At 27.5% G+C, this 16,536-nt stretch overlaps 1 protein-coding gene and 1 long non-coding RNA gene across 2 annotated transcripts in view; both read right to left on the bottom strand.

Moving 5' to 3' along the window:
* Positions 1–6,005: 6,005 nt before the first annotated feature.
* On the bottom strand, positions 6,006–6,326 carry LOC136075902 (uncharacterized). The gene has a single exon (XM_065789345.1). The coding sequence runs from the start codon at positions 6,324–6,326 to the stop codon at positions 6,006–6,008; it is 321 nt and encodes a 106-aa protein (XP_065645417.1).
* A 4,406-nt stretch (positions 6,327–10,732) lies between these two features.
* LOC136076795 (uncharacterized) overlaps positions 10,733–16,536 on the bottom strand; it is a 29,597-nt gene continuing 23,793 nt past the window's right edge. The window contains exon 4 of the long non-coding RNA XR_010636583.1: positions 10,733–11,406. This is a non-coding gene — a long non-coding RNA (uncharacterized LOC136076795). The remainder of the gene's footprint in view (positions 11,407–16,536) is intronic.

Raw genomic sequence — 16,536 nt, 5'->3', positions numbered from 1 at the left:
ATAACAATATAATATTTTTACCTTAAATTTTTTTTTTTGAAAAAATATTTTTTTATATATAAATAACTGTACCATCAATGACCTGCAAGCATAACTTATATATTGATTTTTATACTTACTGGCATTTGCATATAACATTATTTAGGTAGGTTTTTTACATTTGTTTACAACATTTGTTTAGTAATATATGATTTACATATGCTATCCTATAAAATTGCACTAATTTAGAGTAACCTGCTTGAAAAGTGTTGACTAATTGCAATCGGTAAAAAAGTTTCATATATATAATATATATATATATATATATATATATATATATATATATATATATATATATATATATATATATATATATATATATATATATATATATATATATATATATATATATATATATATATATATATATATATATATGCCAGTATTTACATGTTGAAAACTACTAGACTTTTATTTACTTTTAACGAAAACAAATTTAATAATTACTAAAAAAAAATAATAAAAACTAAATTAGCTAGACCTCTCAAAATAAAGAAATTTGATTATATCAAAAGCCTTTTATTAAAATTTTTTTTTTAAAATTCATGTTTTATTTTGGTAGCCATTTATTCACTAATAAATACAGATAAGATTTTGAATACAAAAATAAACATTTTGGTGCTTGGTTGAGTCAAACAATCACCGCTACATTATCTTGCATTTTTAAAATACACTTCGCATACTTGCTTAGAATAACATTTTTAAAACATTTTATTTTCCGTTTTTTTAAGATTGGGTATATCTTTTTAACAATACGTGGGGTATCTTTTTAATGGTGCAAAACTATCAAGTCTTTGATCTATTTAAAAGTATCAATCTTTATACCTAGTAACGTCACATACTGCATACATTATTGTGTGTAAAATATATGCTTTGAAACTTTAAAACATCATTGATTGCGATCTATGTTTTCAAATTGCTTTAATAAACAACATCATAACTATTTGTTTTTAATTGTAAAATTTAAGTTTAAACAATATTTAAAATTTAAGTTTAAAACAATATTTAAATGTGATACACACACATTCACACACAGTTACACCCACCCACCCACCTTCCACACACACACACACACACACACACAAGCACACACACACACACACACACACAACCAGATTGTTGTCAAATTTCATACGAATTGAGGATTAATTAAATTGAATGAACCAAAAAAAATGGGGATAAAAATTTTTATTATAAATTTAAAGCTTTTCGAAATGTTATATATGTTTCACACAGCTAAAAAATAACAACAATCTTACATTCATGTTACTTTTATAAAGTATCAAAAAAAACTTTTTTTTGTGTGATTTTATATTTGTCTATAAAAAATAAGAAAATCATAAAAAATAAATTTTCGCTGCAAATTCAGTTTTATTGCAAAGCTCACTTTGTATATGGCGAAATTTGCGGTTAGCTATCTTAAGCATTATGAGCAAAGTTAAGCATACACCAAAAGGCAATGATATATTATATTAACAATGATATGTTATATAATGTATCATTTCTAAAAGGAGGTGTCATTGATTTGGAATCGTTCATAAATTGCGTAACGCAAGCTTTCACAATAAACAAAACAAAAAAGATCAAAAGTTTTCCCTCGCATAGTCTAAGTTAAACAAAATATCAAAGTTGCGCAGTTAAATTTAATGAAAATCTCCGCGTTAAAAGCTTATTATCTCCTACTTCTGTTTTTTAAATATATGTTGCGTGCATAATATTTGAACGATCCCAAAGCAATTTATGGAAGGTCGCGTATTAAAAATGACGCAATGGAAGTCTCTAAAATAATCGGATAAACTAAAATCATGTTTGCGGGCCATAGTATAAGAAGATGCTTTAGAGTTAACTTTCGTGGAGCTGTCGTGGTATCTAAAAAGTTCCGATGTCAATGAGTGTTTTAGTTTGTGGAAATTGTAAAATAAAAATTTATCAATTCAAAGAGCCGCAGTTCTTGACTTATCGAGCTTCGAAAAACCATCGAAACATTCTATCGGTTTTTTTTTTGATTTTTTAATTAAAAAGATTTTAGTTAACTAAATTAAAAAGTAAATTTGTTTCCATAATGTGTTTATCTTCACAACCAGCAGTAAAGTTACACTTTACGAAGATCAGTTCACTTAATAGCGCCAGTCAGGGGTTAGCGCTAGATTCATAAACCATTTAATGGTGACTCCTGCTTCACTAATCAACCTAAATCATTCATACGGTTGCACTATACACTAATCAGACATCAAATCACTCATATAGTTGCATTTCGTTCATTGTTTCTTTGTTTAGCAGCTTAAAAAAAGTAATTCTGCATCTTTTATTTCCACAAGACTTAGGTGTCTCACAAACCATTTTTATAGCATTTATATAGAAGATATTTACTATTTAGTTCAAAACATTATGGTATTAATGAATAATAACAAACAAATTATTTAGTTAAGTTATGTACTAGTGCATAACTTAGCTAAATATTTTGTTGGAGGAACTTTAATTTTTGTTGAGGAACTTGGAATATGGGCAGCTGCCCATATTCCTCCTTTATATATTGGCTACCTAATAATTTTCATCTCACCATATTTCAGTAAACTTGCTATTCATGGTTCATGCATAGGATTCATTGGTTGATGACCGGAACACCGCGTCAGTGATTGCCAAAATTATGTCTGATGGTGGGTTTTGTTACTAATGCCCTAACTAAGAGTTTTCCAATATAGGAAACTCTAAATGTGACAGGCTCAACGGTAGTGGTTTCTTGAAGTTAGGTTTATAATAAATTTTCGATAAAATTTCTCAAAACGCTGGTTTTTAGTAATTATTATTTTTTTTTTAATTTATAGATTATTGAAAAATTGAGAATATATACATAATGTGAAAAGTTATAATATAGACTGTTAAAATAAAAAATAAAAAATTTCTTGAAATAGTTGGTACTACAGTTTCTAGCGTTGGAAGTAAAAAATTAATCACAAAAGTACTAAACTTTAACTTTGATGAAGAATTAGAAAATTGTTCCAATTTGTACCTTTTCCATATTTTGATATTTTTGTAGTCTATAGTGTCTACTAACTACCCTAAGAAATGTGACTGCGATCATCCGCGATCTTGAGCACAAACAAATTTTGAAAATTTATGTTTTTTTAAACAAATAAAAATCTTCTTCATATAAAAGTAATTTTTTTTCATTCATTACTAAAAGTAAAAAAAAAAAAACTACTTTTTTTTTTGGGTGTTATTTAAAGGAATAAGTTATTGTTTTATTATAATTTCATGTGGTTATGATTTTAAAAAACATAATTAATTTAAAAAAAAAGAATTCAAAAGTGCATTTTTTATTTCCCACTAAACAACCAAAAACCACATGAATTTCTAAATGTTGGTAAAATGTTTCTTTTAACTTTGTAGGTTTCTGATTGTGAACTAAGATAATGGAGCATTTAAAGCATCTAGCGGGCGAAATATTATGTATGTTTTGGTTTTAGGTCAACGTAACGTCCGGCCACTATCAAGCGCTCCACAATTGACCACTCTAACTCTTGTAAATTTACAATTAAATACGGGACTAATCAATAATGGATTAAAAAAATTGGTCAGAACTGTAAATCAAATATCAAGCAGCAAGACGGTAGAGCTAAATTTTTACAAAAGTTTTCTTAATAGCAGGTCAACATTTGAGTGATTTCTTCACCTGCAGTGATCTAAAAATTACCGACGGAAAAAGGAGACTCACAAGACTAACCATAACACCACGTTATCATTGCAGTGAGCTGTTGCTCACTGCAATGATTTATCAAGTCTTGTGAATTATGTTATTTAATCTCGCAACCTTAACCACTATCAATTCGAGCTTAACTTTGTTAAGCTCGAATTGATAGTGGTTAAGGTTTTCTCAAGTTTTGTCTAAGCATTGTCGATACTGTGTTAAGGGTTAATACCAGCTCACCGCCACAAAAATAACCTCTCACTTAACTTACTGGCAAATACACTAAAGTAAAAAAATTAATTCTTGTTGCGGTATCAGAAGATTTGGCAGAAACTCACTCTAACATTGAACAAATATGATCACTAGTTAATGCAAATGGAGTTAAACTTATTTTGGCGAAATCAAAGTTGCAAATATAATTTGTGGTTTTTAAACTCATTCAAGTATGCACCCTTGCACATGGTGTTATGTCAAGTCCAAGTGTCTTGCTAAAAATTTGGAATTTTGCGAACACTGGGCTCAATCAAATCTAGCCAAGAGTCTTTTTAGTTATCAAAAATAAGAATGTGGATGTGCTCAAGCAACTTGATGATACAAAATCGGCTCACAACATTCTCCACATAATTGAAACATTAAAAAGTTTTAATTTAGTTGAATAAGCTTGCTTTAGATTTATCCTTCAGACGGATTATGCTAAAATAATAGAAAATTTTAAAAAGTATTACTTAATGATACCAATTGTGATAATATTTATTTTTTCATTTCATTATGAAAGTCAATGTTTTTAAGAAGGTTTTAAGTTCCAATAAAAAAATTTTTTTACAGAAAGGATTTTTTGTTTGTTTTACCAACATTGGCAAAGGGACTATCAAGTTCTTTTGCCAAGGTTTTGCACTTTTTTTTTGCATTTTGGCAGTAGTTTATTACATTACATATTAGTTTTTACATTACATAATAGAACACTCATGTAACCATTATTATGAAAACAGCGACCAAATATCACAGTAATCGGTAACGTTTTGAGAAGTAGCAATAAACTAACAAATTATTAACTTAAAATTGCAGAAATCAACAAACAGTAAACTAATCCAGGTGAAATTTTATCTAGAGTTTGGTGTGACCATATCAGACGTTTGCACCAACTTTTATCAAATTAAATGAAGCGGTTCTACTGGTGTTTTTATTGTCGTGCTATAAAGTTAAAAGTTTTTGAAGAGGATAATGTTCTTCACCTTCAAAAAATAATTATTGAACCTTTAACAAAAATTAACGGGGAAAATGCGGGTTTTTTTAGTTTCCCGAAAGTTTACATTATATAACTTCTGCCCTTGAAGCATTCACCAATTCATACAATGGAGAAAGTTGAACTAGCCTCACCTTTATTTTTCGTTCTAATTTAACAAAAATGGAATTAAAACAATTATTACTTTATTTTAATTAATTATCAACTTTATTTCTTATTATCTTCTACTACCACTAAAAAGTTTATAAATGAGTATGTTTAATTAATTGCAAATGGAGAAAAAGTTAAAAGTATTCAATTTGTGGAGAAAATAGAATTAGCCTCATTTACGTTATATACAAGAAAATACTAAAAATATTTTTTTTTTACACTCATTTAATACTTTATATCGTTTCCTCAATTTTCAATGACTTCAAATATGCGACTTGACACAAGATTTCGGATAGTTTCTATTGATATTTCACTCCTAGCTTCTCTGTTACAAGTTTTCAGCTCCAAGGTGGATTCAAATTGCTTACCATTTTCATAAATCTTTCTAGAAAGTATTTTCCATAGATTTTCAATTAGGTTAAGGTCTAGATGCGGGCCATTCAAATTACGTAAATATTTTTTTCTCTATACCAAGCTTTTGTGAGCTTTGAGTTATGGATAGCACCATTATCTTGTTGAAAAGTGAAATTTTCACCCATCGATTCCTTACTATGTTCAAGCAAACTTATTTCTAATAAGTCAATGTAGTCCTGTGAATTCATTTTTGTTGAAATCCATGCAAGTGGAAGTTTTCCAGAAAAGGAAAAAGCCCCCAAAATCATAACAGTTCCACCACCAAAGTTACGACTCATACGAGTTACTTTCTCTTTTCGAAAATCGTGTCAGTAATATTGATAGACATCAAGACCATCTAGATTGAACATTTTTTCATCACTGAAGAGAACTTGATACTACTCTTTCTGCTAAGACATGTGTTCTTTTGCAAATTGTAATCTAACTTCTTTATGACGAGCAGTAAGTTTTAGATTTGGTTTACGCTTTTTCCTAATTGTATTTGGTCTTCATGAAGATTTGTCTCACGCATTGAACAGATACAGGTAATTGTAAATCAAGACAAATTTGAGATGCAGTCATGTGCTGAGCAGCAGCACGACGTACAATAACTCGTTTAGTACGATTATCAATTTTACGTTTGCCACCACTTTCTTTATAAGCTCCATATATAACGCCAATCTTGAAGTAATATCTAACCACTTTTGGAGATCTTTTAATTTTCTTTGCAATTTCCTGATTATATAAGCCTGTATCTTTGTATGCTTTGATTACTGCTAATTCTTCATTCGTTAAACGCTTACCACGTCCCATTTCAAATTAAGGTATCAAAAACCAAATGTTAAAAACTTTATGAGACTGATTTTAGTCTTTGTTTAACTTACAAATAATAAAAAAAACCAAGTCACAAATGCATATCGCCAGATCAAAATATACAAGTAAACTGGAAATAATTATTGATGAGGCTAATTCTATTTGTTACAGCAAATATCAAGTATTATACATTTTATGGCTTTATCAAATGTCCTGCAATTTAATTACGCTATATTATAATCTAAAAATTTGTCGTTTGAAACAATAATTTAATGTGTGTGGATACAAAAGATGCACCGCACAAACTTACTTATAGATTTACAAAATATTGGATCAGTACATCGTGTGACTAATTCTATTTTCTCCACTGTATAGTTAGAAGAAATAACAGTAGGATACCGTGAATAAATAGAAATTTATTGCGTTCTACCGTATTATGAAATCACATTTTATACTAGCACTTATGGGAAGCGATAAATTATTGTGATTTTTACAGTAATAAACTGCTACCGTATCTTCATGTGTTGCAATATACAATAAATTAAAAAAGTGCATCGATTTCTACTTGCTTACAAATTAAACACAAATATCTATTACTACATATGATATTTAAGACACTACTGATCGTTATTAATACATATAATATTTAAGATGATATATTTAGGTAAACAACGTTATTTAATTAAAACTTTGGAACAAAATATCTTCATAGAGAAATTCTAAAAAACATTCGAATTTTTTTATTTCGTTGACAACAAAAATCTTTTTAAGAAACAAATGGCGAAAACTTTTATATATAAAAACAATTGACATTTTAACAATTTAATATTTCATTCAATATCGACAAAATTACAAAAATTATCATCTACAAATTTATGTAAAAACAAATACAATAAAACTAGAGATTGCAATCCCGCGGAATCCTGCATTAATTTAACGCATGCGAGATCCCGCAAAAACTACTGAGTGATCCGCGGGATTCGCGGGATTTTGAAACTACTGCTTTTAAACAAAGTAATTCTTTTAAACAAAAAAGACAAAAAAGATATCAAATTCAAAGTGTTATGTGTATTTTCGAGACAAATTCTTTAAAAAAAATACTTGTAATACAATGCACAATGAAGTATATACTTAGAAACTTCTATACTATATGCAGATACGACGATCCTGAGTCAGGATTACTTAAAATTTTTTATAAACTTTCTGAGAAACGATGTGTTATTTATTAAATAAGTAATAGCAATTTATCAGAGGCTGTCTAAGTTTTTATTTTTACTTCTAATATATACATCTTCAGCTATTAAAATATTTTTCTTAGAATATAATTTTTAAAAAGACTTTAAAAAGTTGTTTACATCAAGATTTTAAAACAGAAGTACCAACTAAGCATGTCGGAAATTAAAATTATATGAAATTATTTCAAAATAGGGACAAAGAAGAAATTGCGAAGTGCATGTTATGTTCAGCTATTTTAAAAATTAGTCAAAGATCAACTAAAGGGTTATTAATCCATTTAAAAACTAAACATGGCAACGATTTAAAATCAAACGTTTCACAACAAGACAGAGCTTCAACTTCATTACAGCATGAATCAGTTGAACAAGTGCTTGAAATATACATCGACTGCGAAGACGAAGAAGTAACTCTATCGAAAAAGGTCAGAACAATTGACACGTTTTCCGTAAAAGAAATTTCTATGGAAAAAATGGTATTGCGCATGGTTGATAAAGATGGCTTTACATTTAATAGTTTTTACACATTTTCAGATTTGCGGTATTTGCTTTCAAAGTGTTATTTACAGCTCCCAACTTTACCTAATACTATAAAATCAATGGTAGTTAAATTCTCAGATTCTGTAAAAGCCGACATAATGCAAAAATTCATATCACTAAAAAAGCAAAATCAAAAGTTTTCAATAACTTTTGACGAATGGACATCTCAAAATAGTCAGAGATACTTAAACTTAAATGTACGTATGGAAGCGAAACACTTTAATCTTGGATTGATTCGAATCCATGGATTGTGTAATGCAGAATATTGCGTCAAGTTAGTTGCAAGAAGGCTAAATAGCGTCGATATTGACCTCCAAAAAGACATAAGCGCCATGACCACTGATAGAGCAAGTGTAATGGTTAAAGTCGGTAAAATGATGTCTTCCTATCAACAACTATGTTCTGCTCATGGAATACAACTTGCAGTTATTGATATCTTATACAAGAAAAACAATGAAGAAGTTGAAGAATCGTTTACTACATATGAAAATTGTGAAGAAGAAGATGAATATGGTAACACTGATGATGAAGTTATAAATAAAGAATATGGTTTGACGATAATCTTGAGCAGACTATTTGCTGAATTGGTGAGCAATTACAAAGATGTCATGAAAAAAGTGAGAAATGTTGCGAAAATATTTAAAAACTCTCCTGTCAAGAATGATAAAAATAGGGAAAAGCTTAAGTTGATTCTCGATTGTAAAACTAGGTGGAACAGTATGTTCGATATGTTAGAAAGATTTCATAGACTAAAAGTGTGTATTGAAAAAGCGTTAATTGATGTTGAGTCAGAAATTCGTTTCACCCATGAAGAATGGTCCCAAGCCAATGACTTAATTATTTGCTTGGCACCACTAAAACTTGGTCTCGAACTAATATGTATTAGAGAATCGAACCTTGTCACTGCTGAAACATTTTTTCAATTTATGTTAGATAAATTACAAAAGCAATCATCACTTTTGAGCATAGCTTTAGCCGTGACACTTCGTGAGAGGTTTACACAACGTCGTAATAAGAATTTAAATGGACTACTAGTTGACTTGTAGTCCATTTAAATTGTAAAGGAGATACCAAATTTAGATTCTTTAGACTTTGATAAATTATTGAAGCAGGAAATGTCTGCCTATGAAAGTAACGGAGTAAGAGGCAAGTTTCTAGATATAACGCATAGTTGCTTGATAACCATACCACCAACAAGCGTAGAGTCCGAGCGAGCTTTATCAGCTGATGGTTAAATATGCAGTCCTTTAAGGAGTTGATTAAGCAATGATACTATGATAAGAAAGGTCTGTTTTTTAAGAGCGCATTTCTTACAATGATTTTCTCATATTTGATATTTAAAAAATAAATAAAGCTAATAGACGTTCTACGTAAAGCTAAAAGATGTTCAACGTATTTTGGCTTTTTGTTCATTAAATGCTTTGTTTTTTTGTTTATTAAATGTTAAGAATTGTATTGATTTACAAATTGTGTTTTTGGCTTTATTTACCTCATCTTATCAATTTAATAAGTTGAGTAATTTAGTAATTAGTAATTATTTCAAACTTCTCATACTTTCTATATTATTTTCTTTATCTTTTGATCATTTCGATTATCACAGATTTTGGATCTTCTAAATAATGCATTTTAAGACTATTACATAGTGAAGTCATATTTTTTATTTACATTAAACGTGCTCAAAGGAATTACGAAGTGTTTAAATGTTTCACATGAACAAGTACTTAATAAACGTAATTTTTATTACACTACTTTCGCTTTTTAGAGGTGAGTGTATATTTTTGAACTTCACTAATTAAAAAAATTTTCATTTTACAATTTTATGAGAAATTTTTGAGAAAAAGATCAATTGAAAAAGGAAAATCTTGCAGCTATTGCATCTTTATTTCAAAAAATAAAGAAAAAAATATCAAAAATTAGCTGTCAAAAAATAATTAACAATTTTCTGAAATACTTGAAAGAAAAATACAATTGTCATTTTGCTTTTATAATGTGCATAAAAAAATCTACCAATCCCGCGCGGGATCCGCACAGAAATAAAAAATTTCCGCGCGGATCCCGCGGGATTGAAAAGTGTGCGGGATCCTTAAGCAATTTTGTTTTATTTAGGCAATCCCTAAATAAAATAAAAAATTTTTCTACATAACATTATAAATATTTATTGAAGTTTTAAAACATCTGAAAAATATTTAAAATTAAATCATTAAATAAAACATAACAAAAATTAATCAAGTTTTATTATTCATATTGATTATAATTATATATTTCATAATCAATGTAATAAAATTACAATTAATGTTGATTAAACAATAAGCAAAATAAATTCCAACAACTATTTTAAAAAATTTTGAAAAAATGTAAACATTGTTATTATTACTATAATTATTAACACTATTAAATAAAAATAAAATATAATAATAATATAATAACTATATTTATAACTAATCATTGCATAAATATATTATAATAATTATAATTGTTTATTGTATATTATTATATATTCAAGACAAGTTAATTGTATGATAATAAAAAAATTATTAAACTTTTAAACTATTAATTCGTATTTTTTAAATACGAATTATTTTAATAGTTTATAATAAATAAATAAAATTAGTTCGTATTTTTTAAAACATATTTAGTTATAAAAAAATACTTTAGGTATTTCATTTATTATTTATTAATTATTATTTATATTTTATTTAAGATATTAAACATTCTTTTGTGTTACAAAGTTTTTTAATTCATCGAGGTTAAGGAAATATTTTCCACGGTACCCATCTCCAACTTCTTGATATTCGAACAACGAATCTATTCATAAATCTCGTCAATGAAATCGATGTCGTTGTGAAGTGAAAGATTTAATTCTTTACAAAGATCCATGGAATCCTTTTTCACGGAAATCCATTTTCGGAATCCACGAAATCCATTTTCATAATCCACGGAACAAAATTTTCGTCAACCCTTAAATCTTATCTTTCGGTTTCCAACCTTCGAATTTAATTGGACACCAAAAGTTGACACTACGAACATTTGTTAAACATTGAATTATAAGATTTATTTCTTCATCACTTAAATTATTTTTACTAACATTTAACGTCGACTTTCTTCCAGATTTAATGCAAAGATTTACGAAATAATTTTCACGTTTTGTAAGAAGTTTTCCAATCGTTAATCAAAACCTCCCACTCTCGTTCATTGACGATTAATTTTATTTCATCGGTAAGTGATGATTGACTATTATAAAAACATTCAATGAATAAATTCTTGTAATAAACTTTTACCACTTTGACGAAATAATTTAAGTAGACGATCTAAAAAAAAACAAATTTTATATATAAATGAACAAATAAATAATAATTTAAATGATAATCGAAATTATAAAACATAATATATACAATAAAATAATCTAGATATTTATACATATATGTATATTAGGTTATAATTGAATAAAAAATTATATACAATATATTATTACTATTATTATTAAATGCATTATGATTTTTATATATTTTTTTAAATATTAAATTAGTATCGTAATTCTTATCAAAAATTATAAAAAATAATTTTATTTTATTAATTTGAAGACTTTACATTTTCAAAACAAAATAATTTCATTTTATCACAAATGTAACATACTATTAATTATTTAAAAAAAAACGTAATTACATTATTATTGCAAATAAACTTAAAAGTTGAACTATATTCAACCACATAATCTACTAAGACACCAAGAAAACGTATGTTATTTAAACACAGATTTGGAGTGAAATAAATATTTTTATAAATCGAATTTGTAATTTCAAATTTAGAACTTCGAAAATCTCCTTCAAGCTTTTTTAAAATAAGTTATGTAAATAAATTATACAAAACTCAAAGAGTGAAAGTTTAAATATTTGTTTATTCAAATTCGACGTTGATTGAAAACTAAAAAAAAAGCGCTTTTGAGAACAGTATATATTTTATAATAAAATTTAAATTTTAAAACAGTTATTTATATTAAATTTAAAACAAAAAGTATGATTTATTATTAATAGTCGCAATAATAAACAATAATTTCATCATAGCAACAAAGCCATGGTTACTATGTATCCAGTTTTTACGTGGAAGAGCACAGTGCCAAACCTATTTTTTGCTGTTCCTTAAAGTGCTCCAAGAAGTCCTGGCACTGTTTTAGCATCCACAATTAAGTATCGTATACAAACATTGATCTGAAAATTTTAGGAAAAATGTTGAAGTTTAAAAAATTATACTAAAAACGCTAATATTGCCGCCTTTTTAAAAACGTCTTTTAATAGGTTTTTATTTAGAAACTAAGACACAAGTAAAATACACATTATTTAAAAAGAGAATAAATTTGCACGACTTCTTTACATTGATTAGAAACCAGGATTAAATAAAGTTTGTCTTCCTACATTATTATTTAAACAAATTTAAATCGCAATTCGCTCATGACATTTTGTGACGTGAGATTTTATAAATTAGTAATTGTCTATTGCAAGGTAAAAAATTAGGGAAAACACATGGAAAAAAGGTTTCATAGAGAACTGCCTAAAGATGATTTTTCAGGGCACATTTTGGCGCTTAAAGCATAGTTTAAATTTAAGCATTTAAAACAATAACTTTGGGCGATACTATTTGGCGGAAAGTATTTTTTTTTGGACGCTATTTGTCGTTTGTTATAATAAAGTTCCCAAAACTAGAATGATAAAAAATTTTAAATACTAGACTTTTATAAAAAAAATTACCAAAAGTTTTACAAAACTGTTTATTTTAATAAAGTTTGCCATTTTTTATTCATTCAGCTTTAATGAACATTGTTTTTTTAATATTGTTTATCATTTATAACTCAAAATTATCTGATGAATCTAAAAGAAAAAATGTCTTTCTGACACCACCAACCTTTTATTTATGAAACTATTTTTAAAAGTTTTAATTTACATAATTCATCAATATTACTAAAAAAACAATGGCGACAAAACACTTTTACTGCTTTATCTTTTAAAAATCGTCCATTACGAATAAATTATTTAAGTATAAACGAACCCAAATCATATAATGCTTTATATCATGTGTTAATGCAGTAAATGTGTACACAATATATAACCTTTTTATCGTAAATTCATATAAAAAAATAACGATTCTATAATGTATTGAGGGCAGTATAATAAATGTTATTTACTTTATTAGCTGTTTACCGCAACAACAAAAAAAGTAGTTTGTGAAGCATTTAGATATTGATTTAAGGTATCGTATGAGTTTTACTTTGGTACGATGAACTCTTTTCTTAATTACTTAATTTATTATGACGTTTCTTTCATATTAGTAAACAAATGTTATACAGGTTTGTAGAATATTTGTTTACTAATAAGAAAGAAAATAATATAATTATCCTCAAATCTAAAAACTAATTAAAAATCCATTTTCTATCTTTTGACTTTTTTTGACGATTCTAAAACTGTAAAATGTTTTAAAAAAAAGATGCTTCATCACTCTATATGATTATATATTTTTTATCTCAAATCAAAAATTCAGTCAAATGTATTCTAATAGCGTTTATAATGTTACAAAAACAATATTGAATTCTTTCAAAATGTATACACAATTAAAAATCTCTTTATAACCATATTAAACTGTGTTCAGCAACCATTACTCCTAATTTCTCACATTATGGTCAATTTTTACAGAAACACTAAAACTTTTAGTGTCTTTAGTGTACTGATTTGAATATTTGTTCTGTTTGAAACACCAAGTCTATGATTGCTTGTTTAGTTAAAATGGAATCTCATTATGTAAGCTTTTCATTCCAGTAAAATAACTAAGTTTATCATTATCATACGGTTTTAAATGTAGCATGAACTACACAAACAAATATATTTTCTCTTTGAAGAATATATGATGCTTTATCCAAAAACATCATTTAGCAACTGATTTAAACAATGTCTAACCAAACATTATCTTGCTGGAATTATTAGTACTAACATATTTGTGTCTCTTATGTATAACTTATATATATTCTTATATATATTCCACTACCACCTGACATTAATATTAAAAAATTTATATAAAAGTGTTCTTATATTTTAATGATTGTCCTCTACAATTCAAACTATGCTAATATGATCACCTTGTGACACAGGTATACCTTGGTTTCTTTGTTCTACATATATTGATGTATTAAATACTTAAACGCTTTCCTTAACAGCCATGAGTCAGTAAACTGTCAAAATCTGCATCTTTTCTCTTCTGTTTGCAGTTTTCAGCTTTTCATTGCATTGAAAAAATCAACTTATCAAGATCATTTCAGGCCAGTTGCGTTAACATTGAGGATAACTGATAGCTTTTTTGACATTACATTAGTAGCTTGCATTAATTATCTTTTCCTTAGAGTAATTTTAGCATGTTGTGGAACCCTATAAAATTTTACTTGTGATACATCTAACTTATTAAAACTAGTGTTTATCAGTTTTTTTTCTTGAGCATCTTCTATATCTTTATATATCAAAAATTTTAAAAAAATTATCTTTACCATTGTGGTCTTGTAAGGCTGACTAACATCTATTTTTTTGCAATTTCGTTTTGACATAAAGAACACATTTAAAAACCAGGCGTTGTTTCCATTCTAAATAATCCTGGATCGTCCCATTTTTTTTGAGTCAGCAAATTTGTTGGGCAAAAGTTGCTCATGATGCGAACATATTTTAACACTAACATTTAACATTGATAGCCCAAACCTGATAAAATGCCAAGGGTACACAAAACCTTTTTTATTTATATTTTTTATAAAGCCATAAACAAACACAAAATTTACAGACTATATAGAATATTCAAAACAAAATTTTTATCAGGCTTCTTAAATAAGATATATATATCAATAGATATATATTTTTAATTTATTGTAACAATATTTTTATGTTTTTTTAACACCTTCACTTCCAAAAAGGCTGCAAGAAACCACTATTAGATTTGGAAATTAATGGATGAGAAAATATGAAGTTAATATGGCAAAATTTAACTTGAGAGATTGCAAATTTTATGGAACAGGAAAACAAGATAAAGAAAATGAATTCCAAAAAACCGATGTACAAGGGAAAAAAAACGAGACAAATAAAATTTTTGGAGCACTTTTAGTAGTCACTACAGGAAATGCTGAATTTTAGTATACATCATAAGAGATGCTCTTTAGAGCAGCGCCCATTATTATATTTATAAAAAAAGAGAAAGAGAAGTAACATTATGACAATATGATAATGGTTAGAGGTTGGCTGCAAGAGAAGGTCCAACTATGTTTACTATGCATTTTTGCACTTGTCTAAAAAAGAAGGGACATCATTAGAAGATCTGCCCCAGATAAGGCAACAGCATTCCATACAAAAACGGGTTTAAGATTTATAAAGATAGAATCCTGAGTTAAAAAGTAGCAAGCACAATAAAGAGTTGCAACCTTAGCAAATGCTCATTTTGCAATCGATTTGATATATGGTTTCCAAGAAAGATTTAATGTAAGTAAGAGTTAATCCTAGAAGATAAAGTATGAAAATATGAGAATTTCTGGAAGATCATTATTGTAAATTAAAGTGAGTATAGGGCCAAGGATAGAACCTTAAGGAATCTCTGAAGTTACAGGATATGAAGAAGAGTACTGTCCATCAAGACAACTTTTATACTTCAATTGGCAAGGAAAGATTCAATAATATTAAAGAAGTTACCTAATACATTATAAAAAGAAAGTGTATGAAGAAGACCAGCATGCCAAACTTTATCAAGAGCTTTAGAAATGTCAAAAGCAACAGCCTTAACCTCTCTACATCTATCTAATGCACAATAAAACCTATCGGTTAGTATTGTTTGCAAATCATTTGTAGAATAAGACGATTAAAATCCATATTGATAATCAGAAAGTAAGTTATTTGATTCAAGATGAGAGATTAAGTGCTTGTTAATTAAAAATTTAAAAACCATGCTTATGATAAGTTGAACACTAATGGGAAGGTATTTAGACAAGTCAGATCGCTCGCCAAAATTTTAAAAAATAGTAACAACAGATGCCGCTTTCCAGCAGGCTGTAAAACGAGACTCTTATAAGAACTTGTTAGATAGTTTTGAAAATATAGACAACAGCTCTGAAGAACACTTTTGCAAGACTATAACAGGTATGTTGTCCGGACCACAAGCTGTTGAAAAGTCTAAGCTCGAAATCACTTTAGATATGGAAGTTGGAGTAATACAAATGTCAGGTAATGACAACTGTTTGTCAGTTAATTCAGACAGAATACGACTAGTGGAATCAAGAGATGATATTGATGAGAAAATCTTTTAAATTCATCTTTAGGTAAAGTGACATAGCCTGAACCGTACAAGAGAGGTAAAACATCAGATTTGCCCTTATTGTAGATACTATTAAAGATTCTCAGATCAAACTGTGATCACCTAAGGGTTAATGT

Source organism: Hydra vulgaris, chromosome 02 (genome assembly GCF_038396675.1).
Source record: "Hydra vulgaris chromosome 02, alternate assembly HydraT2T_AEP".
Taxonomy (NCBI): Eukaryota; Metazoa; Cnidaria; class Hydrozoa; order Anthoathecata; family Hydridae; genus Hydra; species Hydra vulgaris.
The sequence above is the reverse complement of the archived record's forward strand: the minus strand, read 5'-3'. Positions and strand labels throughout refer to the sequence as shown.